This window comes from Pseudoliparis swirei, chromosome 4, assembly GCF_029220125.1.
Source record: "Pseudoliparis swirei isolate HS2019 ecotype Mariana Trench chromosome 4, NWPU_hadal_v1, whole genome shotgun sequence".
Lineage (NCBI taxonomy): Eukaryota > Metazoa > Chordata > Actinopteri > Perciformes > Liparidae > Pseudoliparis > Pseudoliparis swirei.
The window spans coordinates 7969277-7995535 of record NC_079391.1 but is presented as its reverse complement, the minus strand read 5'-3'; the positions used below and the strand labels follow the sequence as shown (position 1 = coordinate 7995535).

Here is a 26259-nt window from a genome sequence, read left to right as displayed (position 1 = left end):
TCTGTTGACTCGGATCGGCCGGGCACCGTGACGGATGTTGGACTAATCTGCAGAATTTCCACAGTGACATTAAAGTGACAGAAATGCTCCGACATGTGTCAGGATGATCAACGGACTTAAACACACATGCCGGACAAACCCGCGCACACACCCACACACACACACACACACACACACACACACACTCCTCACTTTCTCCCTCTTTTCTTTTGATTCTTTCTTATGTGCACTCTGTGTCAGAGGGGATCTCTCGTTCTGTCACTCCGTCTCTCCACAGCTGATGATTCAGTCGCGTCTGAAAGCTATGTCATATATTGTATTGTACACACGCGCTGTATTGTTCTGCTGTATAATTAGAGTTGTCTGAAATGGCTCCAATGCAGCCTAAATTCTAAAATATTATTAATCGACTCATTCACACTCCACAGGTACACAAACTCGTGTCACCCACTACCTGATCCCTACGTCCTGTTCAATCTTTACTGCACATGAAAACTAGGACTACAAACCCGAAGTTAAACTATCTGTTTTCCCCCGGATGATGCTTCATGGCGAGCACAGTCCTGCTCGGCTAATTAACGGAGCAAACAGCTGTTAAGGGAGGTTGGGTTGAGTTACATTATCTGATAAAATGTCCTTTTTGGTGAGAAATGTAAACAAGTTGTGTTTGAAGGAGATGTTTTCACATATTAGAGAGGTATGACCTGTTTGACAGTTGTTGTTTGTTACGCTGGTATTGGATTGGTACTTGGTATCAGCCAATATGTGACATCACATGTCATTTAGCTGACGCTTTTATCCAAAGTGACTTACAATCGTGTTACATTCACACACCGTAGACACAGCTACGGGGAGCGGTTCACGGTTAGGTGTCTTGCTCAAGGAGACATCGACTAGGCCGGGGATAGAACCGTCAACCCCCCGATTGAAAGACAGTCCCCCATTCGCAAATACGTAAGTTTAGGTATAGGAAGGAAAACATTGATTCAGAACACGTCGATGTACACTACCGTTCAAAAGTTTGGGGTCATCCAGACAATTTCGTGTCTTCCATGAAAACTCACTTTTATTTATCAAATGAATTGAAAATTGAATAGAAAATATAGTCAAGACATTGACAAGGTTAGAAATAATGATTAATATTTGAAGTATTAATTTTGTTCTTCAAACTTCAAGCTCAAAGGAAGGCCAGTTGTATAGTTTATATCACCAGCATAACTGTTTTCAGCTGTGCTAACATAATTGCACAAGGGTTTTCTAATCGGATATTAGTCTTCTAAGGCGATTAGCAAACACAATGTACCATAAGAACACTGGAGTGATAGTTGATGGAAATGGGCCTCTATACACCTCTGGAGATATTTCATTAGAAACCAGACGTTTCCACCTAGAATAGTCATTTACCACATTAACAATGTATAGTGTGTATTTTTGATTAATGTTATCTTTATTGAAAAAACAGTGCTTTTCTTTGAAAAAGAAAGACATTTCTAAGTGACCCCAAACTTTTGAACGGTAGTGTAAAATAGGGCTGTTTTACAATAAATTCTTTAAAGCCAGTTATTCCGCATAAGAAAAGTGTTAAAATTACTAATGCACTGAAGAAATGGTCGTCGACTAATAAAACTAAACGACCGAATATTCTACCAATTTACGTAGGAAGCACAGCGCTAATGCACAATGCTGCTCTCATTTAGCGGTCTGTAATATCATATTTGAGGGATTCAGTGTTTTCTGATATTAGTGTGAACACAATTGAAATATATAATTATTGTGAGAAGTAAACACAATCCACACTTCCTTTCTTTCAAGGACGGGCCAGTGACATCGTTCTGTGTGCAGCTGGAGGCTGATTCAACATCATTGAACAATTTGTCTGAATGTTTGTATGTGTGTGTGTGTTTATGTGAATTAAATGTGGATATGTTTCAATGTGTATTCATAAATGCACACTGTGTGTGTGTGTGTGTGTGTGTGTGTTTCTGTGTTTCCATCTGTGTCATAGATGTTGATGCCGAGTGACGTTAAGTAGCATTACCCGAGATCTCTTGCCACAGTCTGCCTCAGCAGCAGATTTTCAGCTGCGCTGGGGTTAACCGGGTTAACTTCAGATCCAAACAACACTGCTGTGTCCACACCAACATGCTCTAACACACACACACACACACACACACACACACACACACACACACACACGCGCGCACACGAGCGGCAGTGGCATGACCTTTCCAGTGAGAGCGTGAAATTGGTCATGGTATTTAGGATAAGATGAGTTGCCCCAGCAGATTAACATGCACACACGCACACACACACACACACACACACACACACACACACACACACACACACACACACACACGTGTGCCTGTGACAGGCCGTCTGAATGTTCACATATCCATTAGAGTCCAGAGCTCAACCACACTCAGCAGGTATGTCAAAACATTCGGAGTGAAAATAAGATGCTATTCTTTACTCTGCAAAACAGTTTAACAAACACACACACACACACACACACTTGTTTTTGTAATGCATTGAAGACTTGCATTTAGAAAAGAACAACTATTTAATTTTCATAAAGAAACAAGAAACCACATCATTTGCACTAAATGCCGTTTTCATCTCCTGAATTATAAAATCTTTAATGAGGTCTCATCCAGCCGCCATTTGCTTCCAGAACTCTCTAATGTCTCGTTAAGAAATGGACGACAACATGTTCATAATTCATAAAACACGTCGGTCTGTATTGTCTCACTGAGTTTAATCTGTTGGGAGTGGTCAGGAGGTGTCTCCGTGAGACAGAGAGTCAAAAGTCTGACTGTTGATTCGTGACGGAGGAGTCTTATCACCCGCAGACAAAAAGGGAAGAACTGAGTTTGGTGATGAAGTCGTCAGCTACAAGACAATGTTGGAGAGGACTGGCTATTTGGGGAATGATACAAACAATTGAATAAAATCTCTGAACACTCAATCTACAGTGTGCGTCGTCCTCTTGCCGATGATGGGAGAGCCATCCAAACCTTTTCTATGAAGAAGAGAACGAACGCGTGTCGTTTTCTTTCAACTCCCGAACACCAGTCCCTCGACTAATTAGCAGGCTGGGAGAGAGGGAAGGTAACGCAATGTTGAATAAAAAGAAAAGAGAAACTCTCTCCCTTTCATTTGGTATGGTAATATTTCCCGCTCACATCCTCAGCGTGGCGATGAGAACAAGCAGTGGGGGGGGGGGAGACGGGAGTGAGGAAAGGGAGAGGTGGGAAGCCCGGAGAGATGCACGGAGTGATTTCGTTTTTCAGAAAGAGAGGAAGGAAGGGTGGGAAGAAGGAGAAGGCACAGAGGCAGATGAGACGAAAGAGGAATGAAAAGAGAGGGAGAGACGGGGAGAGGAGAGCTCGCTACATCTCGCTCTTCAACTCCTCCCCAGCGGATGAGACGACGTGAGAGCTCTCTGTTCACACAGCCAGAGGGAAGTAGCTTTTTGATATGGGAAACGTTTTGGGGCGCAGAGCCACAGGCAGGCAGGCAGGCAGACAGGCAGGCAGACAGACAGACAGACAGGCAATCACAAAGACAGACAGAGAGACAACCACAAAGACAGACAGGCAACCAAAGAGACAGACGGACAGGCAGGCAACTACACAGACAGACAGACAGACTGACAACCACAAAGACAGACAGGCAGGCAGACCGATCGATTTGAATCCAAACATCACGACAGACAGACAAACAGAAGACGGACTAACAAACAGTAACATGCAAACATCTCTCCTGTGGAATGTCCCAAGACACACCCTCCTGTGTGTGTGTGTGTGTGTGTGTGTATAGGTCTTTACACGCTTGTGTCTTTTTGTCTCGTGTGTGTCGGTATGTGTTTGCATACATCACGTCTCTAGAGAATCTCCTGCTGCTTCATTAGATCTTGTTAATAATCACCCACCAGGGTAGAAGTGCCCTGGATACACACACACACACACACACACACACAATATACAGATAGGAAAACCCTTTAGATCGTGTTCCTTCGCTTGAGAGGAAGTGTATTTGTCTTCTAAAATGTTCTTCTCCCGACTGTTTTCAAAATGTGTTTTTAGTTAATCATGTTTTTTTTCCCACCACAGCAACACATACAAATACACAAATGAATTCAACAAATATTTATTCGACCCCAAGGATACACAAAATACAATTTGGTGAGAAACACTGAATATGTATACAACTCCACAGGCCTACGACATACCAGGGAAAGAAAGTGTTCCCCGTTATTGTGTGTCTCTATATGTTTGATGCTGAGCCTTGTGTGTCGTCTTGTATCTGCAGTACACATGGGGCCTTTTGTCTTCGTCACTGACTAACACATTTTTTTAATATGTTTGATCTCTTTGTCTCTTTTCCTGCCCCACATCTCTTGCTCACACACTTGTTGATTGCTTTTTTTCTGTCCGTTTCTTGTCTCTCCGTCCCTCCAGTCCTAATATTTAAAATACAAAGGGGATTTTCCTCATGTCTGTTCACATCAGTTCCCTTCATCTCCCCCGACCTCCTCCCTCCTTTTCTCTCATACACAAAGTAGGAGCTTTTCCCTCTATTTTCCATCTACACCCCCCCTCCCCCCTCCTCCTCTGTGTGTCATACATAATGGGCCCAGTGCAGGTCTGCATGTGTCACACACGGGAGAAACTCCTGTGTGTTTTTTTTAATACATTTTTAATCCAGCCATTTGATGCCCCCCTTGTCCGCCATAATTTGTACTGACTGCTGAACAGAATCAAAGGGCTTGTACTCGCTGATTCTCGCCTCTGCTGCTCTCTGCTACAGAAAAATTCATTTTTTATGCCACTTTTCCCCCCCTTTCCTCCTCCCCTCCACACATCTTGTATGTTTATGTTAACATGAAAGTGGGCCTGTGTGGGAGCCCTGGCTGTTGCAAGTCGCTCCTCATTAGCAGTTTGATTTCCCCATGCTGTGTGTATGCACTGGCTCTTTATTATAGAGTAGAGAATACCTCTGTGCTTTCTATTCAGTTGTGTGGTTGATTCTTCTCTTTCTTTAGAGTTGCACGGGCCACTGATTTGTCTAACTTTATATTTCCCCCTCTCTCTCTCATTATGTGTCTTTCTTCCTCGCGGTGTCTGTCTCATTTTCTTTCTTTGTTCCATAAAAAAAAGACATGTTACTTGTCATGGGATCATTTTTATATGGTCACAGTTAGTTTTCAGAAAGTGTACAGTTTATGACATTTATTTATCAAAAGGCAAAGTCAGCTTTATTGTCACTTTTTCCATTTGTGAAAACATACATAAAATGCAAAAGTAAGTTTCTCTTATCCAATATAAAGTGTATTGTAGAAATAATAATACTAAAAACTAAAAGCAATAAAGTTCAAAATAGCTAACGACAACATCAAAGAACATTGAGACAACATATAAATTAAGAACCATAAAAATGTGTTGCTTAATACCAATGATTGTATACACTCATAATCCTCTTGTCAAAGGATGTTTTTGTTTTTACCACAAAGGCTTTAATTAATTTAAAAGTACAAGTCGTGTATATCAATGAAAACGTGCATTCATTGCAGCCTTTACCTTTATATGGAATGATTACTTCAGAAACTCTTTGCGCGTGCTGTTTAGTAATTAAGGAAGCACTAAAAACATTGTTGTTGTGGTATAAATAAATACATGTATGTCTGTATTTATAGACCGTATGTGACCGTTTTCAACAGTGCCAGCGCTGTGCACCGCTCTACAATGACAAGCCATTCAAGTCAGGTGACCAGCTACAGCCTATGAACTGCCGGTCTTGTCAGTGTCATGGCCACGCCCCCACCTGTCATTATGACATCAGAGCCGATGACCAGCCAGATGAGCACTACAGAGGAGGGGGAGGAGTCTGTGACAACTGCACGCACAACACCACTGGTAAAAGTTTTAGCAGCAAAAAATAGCTCATTATCTTTTCACATTTCATAATTTAAAAAAAAAATTACTTTTCATGTCTTGATGTGAAATGCACTAAAAGTGATTACAGGGGTCATTTTGGGTGATGGTTATGTAATGGCATATTATCACGTGTCATATTTACATGATGCTGTGAAACCACTTTCCCAATGAAACGATACGGTTTAAACCTCGTCTCTGATATCTCTTCATCCCTGCATGCTTTCTACCCTTTTCTCCTGAATGTCTTGCTTTCTGTCTCAGGTAAGAATTGCGAGCTGTGTAGAAGTGGATTTTTCGAGCTGGAGGGATCTGACCCCACGTCGGTGTCTTTCTGTCAGCCTTGCAACTGCAACCCAGCTGGGATTGTGAACAGCAGCACGCAGTGCGCCCAGGTACACACCAACATGTTGATGACCACTGTTAAGTAGTTCTGAAACTGGGCACTTCGCAAATGATGGAAAACAGGCTTCCGGACGCGCGTGAATTAAGTTATCAACATTTAATGGCAGGAAGGGTAAAACAAACATTCAAGGCTCACGATCGTGCTCTTCTTCGGCTCCTCCGCCCTCCTTCCGGCGTCGAGAATACCTGTGGAAGAGACCCGATTTCTCTAATTCACGGAGTTTTATACTCAATGTCCTTGGCCCCGGTCAAAACGTCACTTCCGGTCAAGTCGCTAAACAAGTATTTTCACAATAAGAGTCCCGTCTTGTTATTGTCCACATTAAAGTCACTTTCACAATAAAAGTCCCTTGTTATTGTAAGTCACTTGACGGAATTCAACCGGCCTCGTCAATCTATAATACGAACATACAGTCACTCTCATGCAATATACATTAATTCTTGCCATTTACATTTGCATAGAGTAAACATTACCCCTATGCTTCATAATACATTAATAACAATATCAATATTCTCCCTAATTGTTTCTATTATAATATCTTTCTATATGTATTAATTTAAAACATAAGACCTCTGCAGATGTTATCAAAATAAACTATTACAACCTAACGCCACCCAAACCCATTTTGATCATTTCAATGCATGTGGAAACCTGTGTTCTTCTCCTCCTCCGTACCTCCCCTCCAGGCAGGAGGCCAGTGTCAGTGTAAGGCTGCGGTAACGGGTCAGCGGTGTGTCGACTGTCTGCCGGGTTGGTTTGGTCTTCAAGCCTCAAATCCAAATGGCTGCACCCGCTGTACCTGCAGTGACATCGGCATCATCGGCACCTCAACAGGAGTTGCCGGTTGCGACCAGGACACCGGCCGGTGCCAGTGTAAACCCCACGTCACAGGTAAACCATCCACATGTCTGTTTTCGGCTTTTATTTTGATGAGGACACGGTAACACGCCTGGAGGTTGAAATCAGGCAAACGGATTGTGGGTGAGGGTTCAATAAAGATGAAGAAAGGATTAGAGTAATTTAAGGGCTATATCATCCCTTCACACCTCTTAACTCCAAAATGTCTGCTCCCTAAAATACTTTATTTTACATAATGTCCCTAAATACTTTTTTGATAATTTGTGCTTTGTATTATTTCCATTATTTCATCATTCACGGCCTCCAAATTAATACACAGGTGCAGCCACTCATCGGGGTTGTTGGGTAATGAGGCCTCATTGACACACCACGTGCGACTGAGATGAGCACAACAGCACAATCCTCATGTGTGTGGGTTAGTTTTAACAATAAGGAAAAGAAAAAAGACTCAAAGCAAGGCAGATCCGCACCGCCGCAGTAAACTCACATGTGTCAGTCGCTGGTTTGAACTAATAAAGTTACAGTTAACCACCCTACTCGCGGTGATGTAAACACACTGTTACAGCAGCATGGAATAACACTCCGAAAAGAAGCATTCAAACAACTTCCTTTGAAGATCCTCTGGTTCTTCCTTCTGCAGGTTAAGGTTGGTGGAAAATGAGGCAAGATGTCCGCTTCTCCTTCAGATCCAAAACTATTATTACCTTCGCATTGAAAATGCGGAAGGTAATGTTTTGATCGCCGTGTATTTATCTATTTGTATGCGTGTTACTCGCATAACAAAAAAAGTATTAAACCAAATCGCATGAAATTTGGTGGGATGATTGGTTATTATCCGGGGACCATTTGATTAGATTTTGGGATCGATCGGGTCAAAGGTCAAGGTCATGAAAAGGTCAAAATCTTCTTTTTACCATAGCGCGGTCAATTTCTATCCAATTGGCATGCAACTAATGCCAAAATGTTCATAATTCAATGCCCAATCTTGTGATATGCGAAGGTATGCGCTCTACCGAGTGCCCGTTCTAGTTTTATATGTGGAACTGTTATTAGGTTTCTTAAAGTATCAACGTGGTGCTCCCCTTTCATACACACTGAATGGCATGGACCTGTAGGTACCGCTGATGTTTACAGTCCCGGTGAAGTCAGGGCCATAGCTCAGGAAGGCCCAGAGGTGCCTACGGCCCTCGTCCAATGAGACCTCAGTGTTGAGTTCGGACCACTAAACCACACCTATAGGTGAGGTTTAACATCTGGTGGGATTTGGTATGATTTAACCCAATGAGGCAGCCGCACTGCCATGTAGGCCCAACATCCCTTTGTTCCAGCCACATGGTGAAGGCCCAACAGGGTGCACACACAAGTAACAGTGGACATACCGGGTGCACACACACACACCACACCAAGCATATGCACACACACAGACCAAAACACACATACAACCATTTCCCAAAGTGTTTTCCCAGCCAAAATAAACAGGCTTTTCTGCCGGGGGTGCTTCTCTTTGTGATAAACAGTTTCACTCTCTCCCCTGTGTGTCTTTGAAGAGCCGGCTCGTATGAAATGCAAAACCAGCCGGCGCTGCTCCACTCAACGCATCGCGCTCATTGCTAAGCCTCACCATCTAGGGCCCGTGGTTGTGCGTGTGAGTGTGAGAATGTGCCTGTGAACTTGTAAATGTGCACAAGAGTGTCTGTTTATGTTTTTGTGTACGCGAGAGTGAGAGAGAGGCTGGATGTGGCCGTGTGTTCATCGACTTCGTCTGTGCAGAATTGTATGTATTGTACAATTGGGAGAGTTTCTTTGCGTGTGTATGAATGTGTGTGTGTGTGTGTGTGTGATTGTGTGCATGTGTGTGGTTGTATGTGTGTGTGTGTGTGCTGTGGGCGTGTGTAATTGTGTGTGTGATTGTGTGTGTGTGTGTCATTGTGTGTGTGCGTGTTTGTGATTGTTTGTGTGTGTGTGTGTTGTGTGATGTGTGATTGTGTTTGTGTGTGTGTGTATGTGTGTGGGTGTGTTGTGTGTGCATGTATGTGTTGTGTGTGTGTGTGTGTGTGTGTGTGTGTTGTGTTTTGTGTGATGTGTGTTGTGTGATTGTGTGTATGTGATTATGTGTGTTTGTGTGCGTGTTTGTGATTGTTTGTGTGTGTGATTGTGTGTGTTTGATTGTGTGATTGTGTGTGTTCGTGTGCGTGTGTGTAATTGTGCGTGTGTTTGTGTGATTGTGTTTGTGTGTGTGAGATTGTGTGCATGCGTGTGTGTGTTTGTGTGTGTGTGTGTGTGTGCGTGCGTGCGTACCATGAAGGACTAAGCTGGTATTAAATTCTCTAATTCAATGCCAAGTTGATTAAAACTAACGGCTGCAGCCTTCGTGTATTTTTCACACTCCATCTTACAAGACCCACTTTCATTTTTCCCTGTCCTTGTTTGTTTGGTTGCTCCCGCAGGTATTTTTCAGAAATGAGATTTGATTATGGCAATTTATTACCGCCAAGCTGATACTTTGAGTCGAGCAATGGCAGGCACGTTACAGACGGACGCAATAGAAACGTGTGCGCACACAGACCAAGATACACGCATGCACACACACACACATTCATAACAAGGTGCCAGAGTGCAGTGTGTACATAATAGTGTTTGAAATGGTGATGCATGAGCCTGTTAACCAGCTGGCGACTGGTAACAGAGTTGGGCCGCGTCCCGAAAACACACACTCGTATGGAAGCGTGCACGGGCGCACGCCCCAAAACAAATGACCTCATTTCTGTCCTGACCCAATATCTTCGAACACATTCTGTCTTCTCACTTTTCTTTCCTTGTTTTCTTGTCTTTTTTTTCTTTTTCTTCTCCTCTCAGTTGTTTCCATTGTTGTGTTTGTTGGACCTCGTGTTTGAATGTCACCAGACTTGTTTAGCTCATTGTCTAAAAATATATATATAAAACAATAATAATTTGTAAGGGATTCCTGAGACACTGTTTAGCTTTATCGGGGTGAAAATCACAAAGTACAATACATCACAGCCTTGTTAGGCTTGTAAGCATTATTCTGTCAGCCTGCATATTTACCACCAGCACACACACACACACACACACACACATGCACACGCAGACATATCTTCACTGCTACTATTATGAAATATGATCTGTGGAGAGGAATACATTCATATCTATAAAATCATTAAAGTGGGCAGACCAGGGGAAATGCCGAGTCTCTGCCGCACACCGAGTAGGACGCACACGCACAGACATGCACACGCGCGCGCACTAACACAGATGTACAGATATGCTCTCGTGGATGTATGTGCGCACACATTTTCCACACACCCACCTACGAACACACGCTCCCTCATAAACGGCCGCGGTGACTGCGTTGCCCCCAGGCATCCATTTAGGGACAGATTGCCTGTCATGGAATACTTATGGCGTATTCAAATAAGCCCCGCTCGCTCACACCGCACATCACAGTTTAACTAGCCGCACAGCCCAGCGCCGCAAACCTCCCACAGTGTGATCAGTTTGGGTGTTTTGTTATTACACAATCATTATAAACGGAACCAACATAGAAGAGCAGAAACGGTTAATTTCACATTCTTCTGGCATTGATGACGTTGAGTAAGGTTATGGAAGGCTTTCACAAGTTGCATTTCTTCATTCTGATAATCTTTTGAATCTTCTATATTTTACAAGACTAAACCTTTTGAAAATGCTTGATGTATATATCTTTTTCTCTATAATTTGGCAACAAGCAGAAGTTACAAAGTGCTATGAAAGCCAACTTAACTCACCTTTTCTTCCTTTTTACACTCGATGGTAATTCAGTATTATTTTTATATTCCTCTCTCCATCTCCCCGTTTCCTCTTTTTTTTCCCCCCTCCGTCCTTTTCTTGTAGTTCCTTAATTTATTTATTTTCTCGCTCAGTGAAATTAAGTGTTTGGCCTTAGGTGAGTGATCCATCATATGTAGAGGGCCTGGCCCTAATGATGGCAGTTTTATACACTCGCCCACCATTTCTCGCTCTCTCTTACTCACACACACACACACACACACACACACACACACACACACAGCCCTGCAAACAGAGAGGTTGGTGAACAAACAAGCATCAATTGACTTTTTTTATTTCTACATCCTGTCTGGTTCTCCCAGAAGGTCCAATTCTGTCCTCTCCTACACAGTTCTGTAAATGCTCTCTCTCTCTCTCTCTCTCTCTCTCTCCCCGTCTCACGCTTTCCTTCCAGGTCTTCCTTGCGACCGCTGTGAGTTTGGTTATTGGAACCTGTCCCACCCAGACGGCTGCGTCCCATGTGACTGTGACCCCCTCGGTTCCCTCAGCCCATTTTGTGAGCCCGAGGGGGGGCGGTGTGAGTGCAAGCCCGGGGTGGGGGGGCAGCGCTGTGACTCTTGTGGCAGGGGTTCGTATGGGTTGAGATTGGAGGGATCCTGTGGCCCCTGCAACTGCTCACAAGAAGGGACCGTACCGGGGAGAGACTGTGATCCTCACACAGGACAGTGTGTGTGTAAGGCAAGTTAACAAGTATACATTGTATTATTACAACCATGGAGAACTTTGCCATTATTAGAAATGTAAAGACAGGCTCTCCTCTTCAGCTTGCAATAAAATATTCTGATAAAATATGAATTTGCAGGGCTAAAAGCAGAACGACTCATAAGCTGTTCTAAACATTTTAAAAACAACAACAAACTTTATATTATTTTAAGATACCAAAAAAAGTAGAAGCCACCTAGTTTAGAAATGTGTTATTTGCAACACCCTGTTAGTTCTGTTTGTTGATTGTTGATTGCCTTCACCTGCCCTCAGCCACTCCTCCGCCTCCCTAATTGCTCATGCCCGACACCTGTGGTTCCCCCCTTATATATATATATTTACTCACATTCTTTCCCTTGTCCCCTGCCAGATTGTTGTCGTCATGCTGCGTTCAAACCAAAAGTGTTGCAAATTTTTCACACGAGTAGATCTCAATGGTTGCGATTGAGGATAATTTTCGCCTCATTCGCTTCAAGTTGAAATATTTATTGTGGGATGTCCACAACAATTATAAAGCAGAACTAGTGGTTAGTTCTTCCGCGGTGGATGGTGGAAATGATAACGGTTTCCACGGAGTAAAGCCACGGAGATAAGCCCCGCCCCTCTAAGGCGTAAATACCGCGAATAGCCGCAAATGGTCAAGCGAGTAAACTCACGCGAGTAAAGAGCTTTTGGTGTGAACGCAGCATTAGTCTCTTGCGTGTGTTCGCCTTCTACCTCAGTTCCATGTTCAACATTTTCCTCAGTAAAGAGGGTTTTTTGTTTCACTTTCCTGGACCTATTTTCTCTGCGCCTGAGCTTTGCCGCACCACACCCTGTAATATTATTGGTTATTGGAGCAGGATAAAAACTGATCATAATTGTAGTACGTACACTACAGATGAAGCTTTTTACCGTTCAATCTAAACCTAAAGCCCCCTAAATACCCCTCTATGTGATAAAGCTTTCCTCACTCATCTAGTTTAAATTAATTTGCCATCATCTGAATTATCCACCGCCATGTTTGATCCACACAGCTGCCTGACTTTGTAAATCCATAACCAGGTTGTATTAAACACGGTCAGGCGGTCAACATTTACTAAGTGACTCTCCGGTTCAATACCTCAATGGAGATTCTCATCTAGGCGGCATCGGGGTCAATCGTTCCTTACACTACACAAACCTCTTTATGTCGTCCCTTTCTTTTTCAGGAACACGTGGAAGGCCGTGACTGTGACTCCTGTCGTCACGGTTACCACACCCTGGAGCAGCGGAACTCCCTGGGCTGTCTGCCGTGTACGTGCGACACCCACGGCACCGTGCCGGAGGGTGTGTGCGACGTGTGGACCGGACAATGCCCATGCAGAGAAGGGGTGGAGGGAGCACAGTGTACCAACTGTGCCCAAAACTACTACAACCGGAGCTCAAACATCCAGAGTAAGAGAAGTCACATCCACGTTTAGCGCCCGTCTTTCAGTTGAGGTCAACACTGTCTAGAAATGTTGCCAAATGACTCTTGACTAGCAGGGTTAGTTGAGATGCAGCGCGGTTACTGTCATTGAAATAAAATGCTTTTGTGTTGTGAAGTAGTGACGGCTTAGTTGCTCTATTCTGCTTTCTGATGACGTTGTTTTGTGTCCTGTCAGAGGGGTCGTCCCGGGGCTGCCTGCCTTGTATTTGTGAGTTCAGAGGAACAGTGGCGGGGTCGGTGTGTGACAGCAGCACAGGGCAGTGTGTCTGTGTCCCTACGCGCTCTGGAAAGGACTGCAGCAGCTGCCGGCCTGGTGAGTGTGTTCAGAGTAATAGATGGATGGATGGAGACATTTAAAGAGTGATTGTATTGTCAGACTACCAAAAAAGTACAATGGTTGGTCCTCCAAACTTTTAGTGTGTGTGTGTTTGTGTGTGTGCGTGCGCGGCTTATGCCTGCTGCCAGATCCCCACTCCATGATTGTTCTGCTTGTGCCAGGTCTCAACAACAGCGCCATAGAGGAGAAAGCTTCTTCTCACTTTGATTTTTGTGCGTGCATGACCTCATGAATGTGTGTGTGTGTGTGTGTGTGTGTGTTCAGTCAAGGACCAACAGCATAGTCAGGTTTACTGTAACACAAGTTGTGTATGGATGGGAAGAAGGTAAAAAGAGTAACAGGATGCAGGAAAATCTTAATTTTAATAAAATAAAGGCAATATTCAGTACTTTGAGGTTACATAGAGAAACTTTCCAGCATTTGTTATTCCATAAATTTAATGAATTTTGCAAGTTGCATCCTTCTTGAAATTGCCCCATCCGATTTCCTAAACTGCTAATTCCCTGTAGAAGTGGCTAAATAGAATATCTGATTTGAGACAAATAAACTGAATGGATTTATACGTTAGTACCCGGAGTGCTTAATTTAACCTCAGCCACACTTATCGGCTTTGTGTTATATTTTATTACAATTAAATGGCAGACAACACCCCTTAATTTTTATTCGGAGGGACGTAAAATGGCAAAATTGTACCAACACATTAGGCACTATTAAAATATGCAACATATATAATGGCTTGTCCATATTTTTTACAATGCATACGAGGTACAAAAATAAAGGCAATATTAAAGGATGGAGGAAAAGAAGAAGAAACAAAAACTATACTTGGAGACGATGAATAAAATGACAGACGAGCAATCAGATTGTAATGTTGTACGTTACGTTGTCTCCGTCCAGGCTTTTACCTCTCTCCAGATCAGAGTGTGTGTGCAGAGTGCGACTGCCATCCAATGGGAGCGTCACAGCGTGGTTGCGAGAGCCAGACCGGACGCTGTGTGTGTGCCCATCCCTCAGTGGGCGGCCGGCGCTGCGACCAGTGTCCTGAGATGTTCTACGGATTCAACCCGGGCGTGGGCAGGTGAAGTCAATCACACGACACGGATGAACACCACGTCTGCTGGTTGTACATCCTGTGAGGCTTTTATCCAATAACTGCACCCCCTGAACATACAGTACATATACACACCTCCGAGCACACACACCAGCAGGTGCAGTCTCTGTAAGTTTACAGATTAGCTGGATAGACGTATGACTTACATGAGTTAAGAGGTGCTTTGACCTTTACCGCTCACGTCTCTACCTGCAGGCTATCTCACACACACAGTGGCACACACAACTTAAAACAAGCACAGACACATTTAACTGTACGTATTACATCTTGTGCCGTGCTGGTACGCGAGCGCACACACACTTACTTACGTTCCGCTCAACAGGGTGTCATAGCAGATAGATGAACCACAAACTGTTTGTGTGTGTGTGTGTGTGTGTGTGTGTGTGTGTGTGTGTGTGTGTGTGTGTGTGTGTGTGTGTGTGTGTGTGTGTGTGTGTGTGTGTGTGTGTGTGTGTGTGTGTGTGTGTGTGTGTGTGTGTGTGTGTGTGTGTGTGTGTGTGTGTGTGTGTGTGTGTGTGTGTGTGTGTGTGTGTTTGTTAGCTGACCTTGCCTGATAGCCGTATTCCCCTGTGTTCAGGCTGTGGCTGAGATCTCCTCACAGCAGAGAGGGATGGGAAGATGGAGGGGGACAAAACAATAAAGAGTTTACTTTACAAAGAGGCACAGGGAAGAAAAATGTGGAATGAATAAAATATGAGAGGAAGAATATGGATGGGTTGTCCTTAAGTGGGAATATCGTCACAGTGATAAAGATAAATCGAAAAAAGATGGTAGGAACAGATGGTTAGAGGCAAAGATCTAACAAGGCACTTGTTGGGCTTCATGCGGCAACTTTCTCTCATATTTTCTCTTAATTTTTTGTTCAGAAAAACAAACAAGAGAACTCAACTCCAGATGCCGGTTCTTAACCTTTCAGATCTGCTCTTATCTTAGATAAAGGTTAAAATTCAGCAAACATAGATATGTTATCTCTGTTTGCTGAATTTTAACATCACTTGATTACAAGTTGGAGGCGTGTGGCAGATTGTTTATCGTTAGCATTGTTAACACCTCCACTATATAAGGGATAATGTTGTGCCTTGTGGAAATATGAAACATATGTAATAATTAGAGACATGCCATCAGTGAAAGATTTTGAAATTGAGGTAATGTTTAATAAACTTGAACAAAGTAAATATGGGATTTTTCCTGATCGTGAGTACTGATACAAAAAACAAATATCAACCCAGGTTTCGTATTGTCTTTTTTGGGATCATTGGACCAATCGTATTTATTGAGCCCACACATGTAATAATCCAATCATTACAATTACATTTTTTTGTTTTACCTCAAATTTAAAACATATCTTCTTGCTGTTGACAAACAAAACTCGAAAGACGTACTTTAAAAAGAGAAGAGCCAAAATATGAAAAACATTTGAGAATGCCATGAATTGACAATAACTCACAAAATATAATACAAGATCATGCATAACTCTCTCTTTTTCTTCCTTTCTCTTCTCACTTAATACTTTTCATTTCATTGCGCTGGATAAACGACCAATACAGTCTTGGGGTTATAACTACTGAATGCTGTAGTCGTGCCCAGAGACGCTCCATAATAAGGATTACTTCATCTAAATATCATCAAGTAATTTATTCATCCCCTTCAATCAAAAGGCTTTACACAAATGGATTTACACACACACACACACACACACACATGGATGTGTGAGCAGCTGGCTGGTGTTGTAGTACTGTGTCTCTATGTGTATCCATGGAGAACCAGGTCAGAGAATTGCTGACCACCGTTAACTTCATCACAGGGAAATATGATGATAAGTCTGTCTGCAGGGATTAGATATTGGAACATACACACATTCACTTACACACATCATTGTATTACAAGGGATTACATATGTAATATTCTAATACTCTATAATCTACGGTAATTTACAATTTCTTCTTTTGCCACCTAGACATCTTTGAATGTCTCTTAAAGTTACTCCACGACTCAATAGCATTGTGACAGTGTTATGTTGAGTTACACACACAACTTACCTGCATATCACGGACAAGTGTCCGTGTGTGTAAGCATGCTGTGTCTCACTTAATACACACACATCACTCTCTATTTCACACACACATTGTACATTGAAGCTGATGAAAAAGGAGGGAACGGGTGTGACGGTGGTGTTTTTCGATCTCCTTGGGAATGGAGTGAAGGTCGAGTCACCAGGCATTTGTGTGTTTTTGAGTGTGAGTGTGTGTGTGTGTGTGTGTGTGTGTGCGTGTGTTTGAGCACCAGTTGACAGGACAAATTTGCGGCTCGTTAAGAGGCTGTGGCTTTTCACACAGCAATAAAGGAGGTGAGGCGGTGTGTGTGTGTGAGAGAGAGAGAGAGAGAGAGCATGCAAGCAGAGTTAGTTTGAGAAAGAAAAACACATGGTGTGTGTGCGTGTGCGTGTGTGTGTGTGACACAGTAATACGGTTTATACAGTGTTACTCACTATGTCAGTTTGGTGTGTGTGTATGAGCCAAGCATCTCCCAACAAGCACAAGTGACCGTGTGTGTGTGTGGGGGGGTGTGGGTATGTGTGTGTGGGTGTGTGTGCATGTGTGCATGTGACTGTGTGTAAAGGTGTGAGGTGGCTGGCCGGATGATCACCCGCTGCCCGGCCCCAGTGAGGGTAACACCACACTGGTGACCCAGACACATACACTATCAGACACACACACACACACACACACACACACACACACACACACACACACAAAAACTCTGAGGGGGAAATCATTTTCTGTGAAGTTAGTTTCACAGCTCGGGCATGATTGTGGTGGGATAGGTGGTAGTGAGGGTCTCCCTCACAGTGTTAAGGTGAAAACCCGACACCTTCCACACACACATAACCAGTTTGAACTTTGAGCTGCAGATACATTATAAAATGCATTTTCTTTCTCTATTTTTGGCCTACAATCGGCACTCAAACAACATCATTTACTCTATTATGTTTAATTTAATCGTACAACTACGCAATCAAACAGTATGTCAATGACATTATCTGTGGTGTGATTGATTTACTACTACTACAACTGCACACACATACACAAACACGTCTATATGTGTACTCTTAAGATATTCAAAGTACAATTTCTGATCAAACCGGTGTCTCAGCCTTTTTGATGTTGTTTTCTACCGGCTAGTTTTAGCGATAAAGGAATGATTTTGAACTGGACTAAACGTCTTCATAATCGTCATTTTTCTTTCCCTTGACCAGATGCCAACCGTGTGCATGTGACCCGATGGGAAGTGTCGACGGTTCATGTCATCCAGACTCCGGGGTGTGTGTGTGTAAGCTGCTGGTGACTGGAGACAAGTGTGATACATGTCAACCTGGAGCCAGTCACTTCGACCCCGAGAGCCACTTTGGCTGCAGTAAAGGTCTGTTTTACATGCTAACTGCACACACACACACACACACGCACGATAGCAAATCCACACACACTGACTTAAAGACTAACTGTTTCCTCCCCGACTTCCAATCTTTTCTCTAAGCTACTGTAAATTATAGCCGCTGACTACAGCTTCATATTTATCATACACACACAACAGTTTAATCAATCTTCTCATCTAACTCTTGGCAAGAAAGAGCTCAGGTGAATTGTTGAACAACTCCTTAAAGTATCAGCAGAGATTTACAATGGTGTAAACACTAATTCTATGCTGTCTACTTCACCGGTAAGACATGTATACAAAAAACGCAACATGCTGTAATTATAAACCGTTTGCTCTTGTAAAATGACTAAATTAAATCTGTTTAGTCTTTATCTATCGTTGGTCATCTCTTCTATTATTACCTTTGCATTGAAAATGCCGGAAGGTTATGTTTTGATCGCCGTGTATTTATTTATTTATTTGTATGCGTGTTATTCGCAAAACTCAAAAAGTATTGAACCGAATCGCATGAAATTTGGTGGGATGATTGTTTATCATCCGGGGACCAGTTGATGAGATTTTGGGATCGATCGGGTCAAAGGTCAAAGGTCATGAACAGGTCAAAATCTTTCGCAGAACTCAAAAAGTATTGAACCGAATCGCATGAAATTTGGTGGGATGATTGTTTTTTATAGGGACCAGTTGATTAGATTTTTGGGATCGATTGGGTCAGGTCAAAGGTCAAGGTCATGAACAGGTCAAAATGTTCTTGAATCGCATGAAATTTGGTGGGATGATTGTTTATTATCCAGGGACCAGTTGATTAGATTTTGGGATCGATTGGGTCAAAGGTCAAGGTCAAAGGTCATGAACAGGTCAAAATGTTCTTGAATCGCATGAAATTTGGTGGGATGATTGGTTATTATCCGGGGACCAGTTGATTAGATTTTGGGATCAATCGGGTCAAAGGTCAAGGTCAACGTCATGGAAAGGTCAAACTATTTTTTTTTACCATAGCACGATACATTTGTGTCCAATTGGCATGCAACTAATGCCAACATGTTCATAATTCAATGCCCAATCTTGTGATATGCGAAGGTATGCGCTCTACCGAGTGCCCATTCTAGTTTCTGTCTGTGCAGCACCCTCCCAGCAACCTGCACCAGGAGGTGTTGCTCTGAGTTTTTCCTCCATTCGTCTCTCTTGGCATCCGCCTGACTCCCCGAACTCAAACAGACTCAACTACACTCTGGTCAGGGATGGACAGTCGGTGCACAGCGTCCAGAGTCACTATCCTTTCAGTAGGTATCCTCTAAGGTTCAAAAATACTTTAATCTCTTTCTATATTTCAAAATACACATGAAACACACATTGTTTTCCAAACTCATTTCCCACTTCTCTCCAATCTCCATCCTACTTTTCCTTGTTTTTTTCCCTCCAGCCCCTGAATCGTTTGAAGACGCTGTTTTGTTTCCCTTTACAAACTACTCGTACTGGCTCGTGACGGCTAATGTGGCCGGTGAGACCATAAGTGCATCCGCCTCGTACCAAACTTTGGGCGCACCGCCAGAAGTAGAACAGCTCCATTTAAACCTTGTTGGACGACCCGGTCCAACCACTGCTAGCTTTAACTGGAGCACGCCACGAAATGACACAGGCCCAGTGGAAAGGTACGTTTGAAGAGCAGAATTATGATGCATATGTACTCCAACATGTAGGCCGTCAAAGTGAGAAACAGTGTTCAGTTGCCCTACATCAGTGGTCGCCAACCCGTCGATCGCGATCGACCGGTCGATCTCGGAGACGTTCCCTGTCGATCTCCAAAATAAAATGAAAATAAATTCAGAAACACATTGTTCCTTGTTTTCGAACATTTTCTGAGGTGTCTTCTGAAATGTTTTCTTTCTGACTGGAAGATTGAGGTCAGAAAAGATCTCCGCCTGATTCATGAACGCCTGAAAACGGGTTCGCTTACACAACCATGTTGTCAGCTGTGCGCCCCGAAAGAGGGGAACGTACCACTACAGGTGTCGGCGCAGGGGAAATGCAGAAAGACCTTTATTGATAACTTCACATATTACACAAGCTCAAAGTACACTGACATAAAACTAAGTCATCAATAAATACATGTTGAAATGCCTGTACCTTCGTGTAAATGTTTACGTTAAGGCATTAACAGATTACGCCTGCGCATGCGCGACAGCCGAGATTCTTGGCGACTTGCCAGGTCTTACCTCCGTGAGTTGGGCTTTTCTGCTGTTGTCCTTCAAAACAAAAGCTCAACATTGAGCTTTTTTTTCTTGTCTGATCGAGCAATCTGGTTTACTTGAAAGTGATTGCAATTGCATTTATTCTATTATTTGAAAAGGGACAGATGCAGGAGTCACAAATGGTGATTCTCATATTTTATTATTATGAAAATTATTTATATCTGAGGATGTCTGTAGAGCTGATGTGAACGTAATCACCTACGGTCTGAGTTCAGAACCAGTCCCAGATGAGAAAACGTTCATGAATACCAATTTCGCCCCGAAAAACTCGTCAGTGGAGTTGAGAAAATCACCAAATCAAAGACCAGGAGCTGGATTACTGACAGACAGCTGACAGACGGCCTCAGACTGGCTGTCTGTGATTATGAACTAACTACAAGCTCACAGACAGAGTTCAGTCACAGCCATAACACTGACTGGAGTCACATGGCTTGATGGCATTATGATGAGAGCTGAACTTACATGAGTTGCACTGACTGATCATGTTGTCAGTGTCGTGTTGTAATGTAAATAAATACAACATTTATATTGGTAGTTCATCCAGCTGCTCATTGCAAATGTGTTTTTTCTTGTTCATATTGTGTGCGGTGAACAAATATCTTACTTGTTATATTACACTTAAATTCTGTGTATCTGGTCACATCAATTTGAACGCTGGACCAAAATGACAACTAGGCCAAATAAAAAGTTGTAAGTCCAGTCTGGACAGTCGTTTTCTCTCAACGCCTCAATTGGTAGATCTTGCCGGTCATGAAGGCGGAGGTCAGGGATCTTGGGCTCAAAAAGGTTGGTGACCACTGCCCTACATGGTCTCTATTGGGATTCTGAGTGAAGCTGACCGCCGACAAGATTGTAATGATCAACGTCAATCATTCATCTTATGAGCTAAAGGTAGTCAACTAGGATGAGTGAGCTATTGGAGGCCCTCTTGGAGATGCCATGTCTAACAAAACATTCAGCATTGGTCATCCCTTCAAGCAAGTCAAGTGAAACTGGGGTGAAGTGGATTTAGGTGAATGTGTTGATAATTAAAGGAGAAACGAGAGATGGAGAACATCAGATATAAAGAGAAAGACTTTTGGATGCAGGAGGAAAGGAAAATATTGTATTGGTCTCAAACACGGTTTCCCTGCATAACAACCGTATGCAACTGGACCCAAATGCATTCACACGATTCCAGGGATCTTTGACATTTTATTTAAAGCTCCTGAAAACAGCAGGAAGAGTAAAGGTCACACAGAAGGCTGATGGGTTCACCGGGACTCGGGCTAGCGGGTTAAACAGGAACAGGCGGGTTCAGCAACAGGAGATCAGTCTGTGAACAAGTGCTGGAGAGTATGGCATGAAGAAAAAAATCTGTGCAAGCTGTGTCTGGAAGGGAGGAGCCTAAATAGGGACTTGATTAGTGATCAGAGGCAGGTGAGTGAACAGGTGAAGGGAGTTAGACTGACGAGGTGGGAGTGGCTTAAAAATAGAGTGAGGAGGGTGTGGAGCAGAACTGTGACACCCTGAGTGGACACAAATAGAACATGGAACATTTCAGAGAAAATGGTATAACATAGTTTACTTCGGGAGGTTAGTGGTAAATGGGAAGAAATAGATGATTGGCATGTGAATAAAAAGGATTCCTCAAGTGTGAAGGGGAGGAGAGAAACATGGAAAGTTTGGAAACAGGATGGGTCGACTAGCACTTCTAATTATTTATATATTTTATAGATTATCTTTGGATTCATTTTTGCTTATAAGGTATGGCTGAGAGACAGGAAATGGGGACCTGCAACAACAGCCAGGGCCTCTGAATTGCTGCCAACTATTTCAGCCATTGACGTGAACAGTACATGGTACACGTCTTCGCCTCTAGGGCCCTGTGACATCCCAGCACTAGTTTATATCTGACCCACGCTGTAAAACCGTCCCAGTGACCTCGTGGAGTAATAGCGAGAGATGGAAAAATGAAGATAAGAGGGATTTGCTGGTCACATCTCTCACAGGTTTGCGCTATCGTCCGTGGAGTCGAGTGGAGCAGAGCCCGTCAGTCACTACACAGGCCTATCCACAGAGGCCGTGGCCAGCGGTCTGAAGCCCTTCACCCAATACACTGTGACTCTGGAGGTAAGTGGGCCAAACAGCTGCCAATATTGACATCTATTTTATTATTATAGTAATGGGAAACAGCTGTATCTTCAGAATTTTTCAACAAGTATGCTGGAGCCACACAACAGATGCACATTTTAAATATGTAAGTGACAAAGTCCTAACCTTGCCTACAGGCGTGCTCCTCCGGTGGGTGCACCACTTCTCCGCCGTTGTCTCTTCTGACAGCCTCTGCCCCCCCACAACACCAACCACCACCCAGAGTCACCGCTACGGGACCTCATACACTGCAGGCTTCCTGGGAGCCTCCTAGTCAGCCAAATGGTAGGACCCCAAAACGTACACATGCATACTCATGTAAGATGTGGAACTACAGAAAAACATGCAAAAACACAACCTTGTACACACACCCATGCACTAAAAGTGCACATGTTGTTATTAGAAGTACATTACAACTACACATCATAACAAACGCAGTTTTAGTGTTCAGTTCAGAATGAATAATACAGTCGAATTATCACACACACTGACATAAAACACTTGCCTGGGAGCATGGCTTTTAGGCGTGTGTCACTGAAAAAGTCTGAGAAGCAACGAACAACACAACACATACACAGAAATACGCAGTGAACTGGAACTGCCTTGGGTAAATCCAGAGAGCTTTGTAATGGCTCGAAGGCTCAATGTCGTACAAAGTCCTGTAACCTGGGTTTCTCTCTCTGTTTGTGTCTCTCATTTTATTTTCTCTCTGTTAATCTTTTCCCCATTCCCACTGCCAGTCTTGTTATATTCTGGGGTTCTCCGTGTCTCCTTCCTCCGTTTTATATGTCATTAATTCATTGTTTACAGAATGGTTGATATAGCTTTTCAACAGGACACAGCGTTAATCTCACTGCCCACCTTGGCCAAGCCGGTCATTTCTCTGGAATCGGCGGAGGTAGTCTCAACAATAATCGTGAGATTGGTTGGAAGAGATCGATTTAAATGCAACGCAACAATGCATCTCCCAACAATATTTTTGCTGTTTGCCTGGTTCGCATTATTGCCTCGAGCTTCTCTACCCGACGGTAGTGCATTTATGTTTTTGTTTATGTCATTTGCCCTCGGCTTTACATTACTATCTCTTCTGGACTTTTCTCCATGATGCTTTTGACAGAGTATAAATTTATTTTTTACATTTCATTTAGGAATTAAAATATAATTAACAGACATTAATGATAGAAATAAATATTACTACTGTTTTACTTGTATATCATTGTGAGTGGATGTTTATATGCATTTGATATATGTATTAGAGGAAGGAGGGATTGTCAATAATTAAAAAGTATTTTTGGAGCCTAAAGCTAGATTTCAGCAGGCTGCAACCTCAGAGTATGTATTGCATTGGGTGGCTCTACAAAAAAGTCATCTCACTTAATTTATGACCTCATTACACATTGTAAACATGTGTTTATGTCTTAATCGCTAGTTTCACATCTTCTTCAATACAGCATGATGTTCATTTAGTAAGATATGGTCTCATTAATAGTAGAACTGAATAGTAAAGCAGGGTATGCTTTGGGGTGTGGCTACCTTGTGATTGATAGGTTGATACCATGACGACGTTCGGTTGGGTGTTGTCCACATTTAGTCTAACAACTACACTAAAAAAAATGATTCAAGCCCTTCTTAGAGGTGACACATTTAAATATTGTTTGATACATTTAAATAAATCAATTACAAAACGAAGATATTTATATTGAATGGGGGTGTAACAAAATGTATATGAATACTTTTATTTATTTTATTTATTTTATTACACAAAAAAAATCATTCAAGCTCTTCGAGGTGACACATTTAATGGTAACACAAAATGTATGAATACTTTCATTTATTAGATTTATTTAGGTAGTGTGGTGCGTCAAATCAAAAAAAATAAAATGTGTTCATTTTTGACTACCGCGCCGCGCCATTTGAGAATCAGTTGTTTACAAGTGTTGTGTAGGTGAAGAAGACTTCAGGGGTGTATGGGTGTGTACTGTAGCACTGCTGTCCAAAGCCAAAGGGGGTTCAATCAATTCCCAGTCGGGCGTTCTTTCTGTGTAGAGTTTGCATATTTTGTTAGTTAGTTAGTTTATATTTTGAGTTGGACAAACACAAATTAATTTAATTTAATGAATATCATTATTTTATTTTAGATGTATTTGATACAAATGAGTTGGACGAACTTAATTACATTTTATTGCACTGATGTGCTAAATTTGAGTTAGAGTTGCATATAATTATTGGATGGAAAACCTGCCAACAATTTAATTGAGTTCATCCAATGAGTCATTTCTTTGAGTGTATAGAGCTTTTCACTTCTTATATATACTCTGGTTTGAAGCCATACTTATTCAAATAAACTAATGAAATACTCTATGCACTTTATTGACGTCAGAGTAAAGGAATAGAGAGGGAAGAGTAAAGAGAGGTTCCACGTTAAGCTTCTCCATATTATTTGATTTTATTTGTATTTTATACTTAGAGCAGCATTTTGGACACATCTATTCCATAGTGGGTCTGTAATTCTCTAATTGTATTTTGGTGCTTCCTGCTTTGTCCTCATCCTAAACCAGCTCTGTCATTTCGCTAATAACAAGTGGAATAGAGCATGAGCGATGAGGACAAAAGCTGGTTTACACCAGAGAGCTCAACAGGACGAGCCAGGACTTAGTCATTATCAGCCTGTTTACACTACTGGCCCAAACACTGGCCAAAGCTTTCTCATTATTTGTGCTGTAAGATTTTTTTTTCTCAAAACAACATCACTGTACTAAAGACAATTTACATCCTGTTGCCAATAGGGATGAGATTTTCGCAGGGCTGCAGCTACTTGATGCTTTGACTCTTTTATCATAAACAGGCTGAATTGGCACTTTAAATTCAATAAAAAAGAGTTGAGAGAGGATAAAATAAATACAATTGCTGCAGTGTTTTCCAAACCATTCCTGCAGCTGCAGATGTTGCTTCCCTTATTTGATATCAGAAATAATAGTTTTTGTTTAGTGTTGTTGTAGTCATCAGTACTTATCTTTTTCATACTTTTGTTGTTGTTGCTATTTTGTGTTCTGTGCAGGTGTTATCACAAGGTTTGAGGTTTTTCTTCGTGGACCAATAGAATCACAGGATCCTTCTCGTCCTGCCGTTGAGAAGCGGGTGTTCCTCAGCGCCGGTTGGCTGGATCCAAGTGTTTCCCCAGAAGTGCAGCTTTCCAATAGGAGCTCAGTCCCGCCCCCCGAGAGCAGCGCCACTGTAGGAGAGCTGCAGGCGTTCTCCACCTATCAGATGAGAGTTGTGAGCGTCAATATCGCAGGAAGTGTCACGTCCGGCTGGGCCGCAGCACGCACCATGGAGGGAGGTTTGTATAGCTCATGATCATAGTTAAAGTACGCTTACATGGATTTATTTGTTATCCACTCGTGGTGTGTAGCCGTGGTCATTAAAAGGGCCAATTTAAATCAATATACTTTTTACATTTTAGTTGAAGAGTATCTATGGAGGTTGATATTTTAATGACACAGCAGACAAAGTCAAACGACTTTAACCCTCCTGTTACCTTTAGGGTCAATTTGACCCCATTCAATGTTTAACGTCGGTGTTCTTTGGGGTCAATTTGACCCCAGGCTGTTTTTCACTGTGTCAAACATATAAGAAATATCAACTTTTTTATATATTTAAAGGGCTATATAGGTGGTCAACAAACAAACATAAAGTACCTCACACTTAAACTTGGGAAACAATATTAATTCTAATAATTTTCTGGAGGTTTTAATTGCTGGGGTCAAATTGACCCAGAGGGTAAAATGTGTTAGTC

At 42.5% G+C, this 26259-nt stretch overlaps 1 protein-coding gene across 6 annotated transcripts in view; it reads left to right on the top strand.

Annotated features, from left to right (window-relative positions):
- The window catches only part of ush2a (Usher syndrome 2A (autosomal recessive, mild)), a 222984-nt gene that overhangs the window by 38246 nt on the left and 158479 nt on the right, over positions 1-26259 (top strand). For all 6 annotated transcript variants that reach the window (XR_008831481.1, XM_056413166.1, XM_056413164.1 and 3 more), the window contains exons 13-25: positions 5723-5918; positions 6201-6331; positions 7029-7233; positions 11441-11724; positions 12939-13164; positions 13374-13511; positions 14433-14613; positions 17903-18066; positions 19203-19361; positions 19502-19730; positions 22322-22442; positions 22601-22748; positions 25522-25803. Coding sequence is in view for 5 of the 6 variants with exons in the window: in XM_056413166.1 (XP_056269141.1) it covers positions 5723-5918; positions 6201-6331; positions 7029-7233; positions 11441-11724; positions 12939-13164; positions 13374-13511; positions 14433-14613; positions 17903-18066; positions 19203-19361; positions 19502-19730; positions 22322-22442; positions 22601-22748; positions 25522-25803 (2464 nt within the window). In the remaining variant the exon portion in view is untranslated. The remainder of the gene's footprint in view (positions 1-5722; positions 5919-6200; positions 6332-7028; positions 7234-11440; positions 11725-12938; positions 13165-13373; positions 13512-14432; positions 14614-17902; positions 18067-19202; positions 19362-19501; positions 19731-22321; positions 22443-22600; positions 22749-25521; positions 25804-26259) is intronic.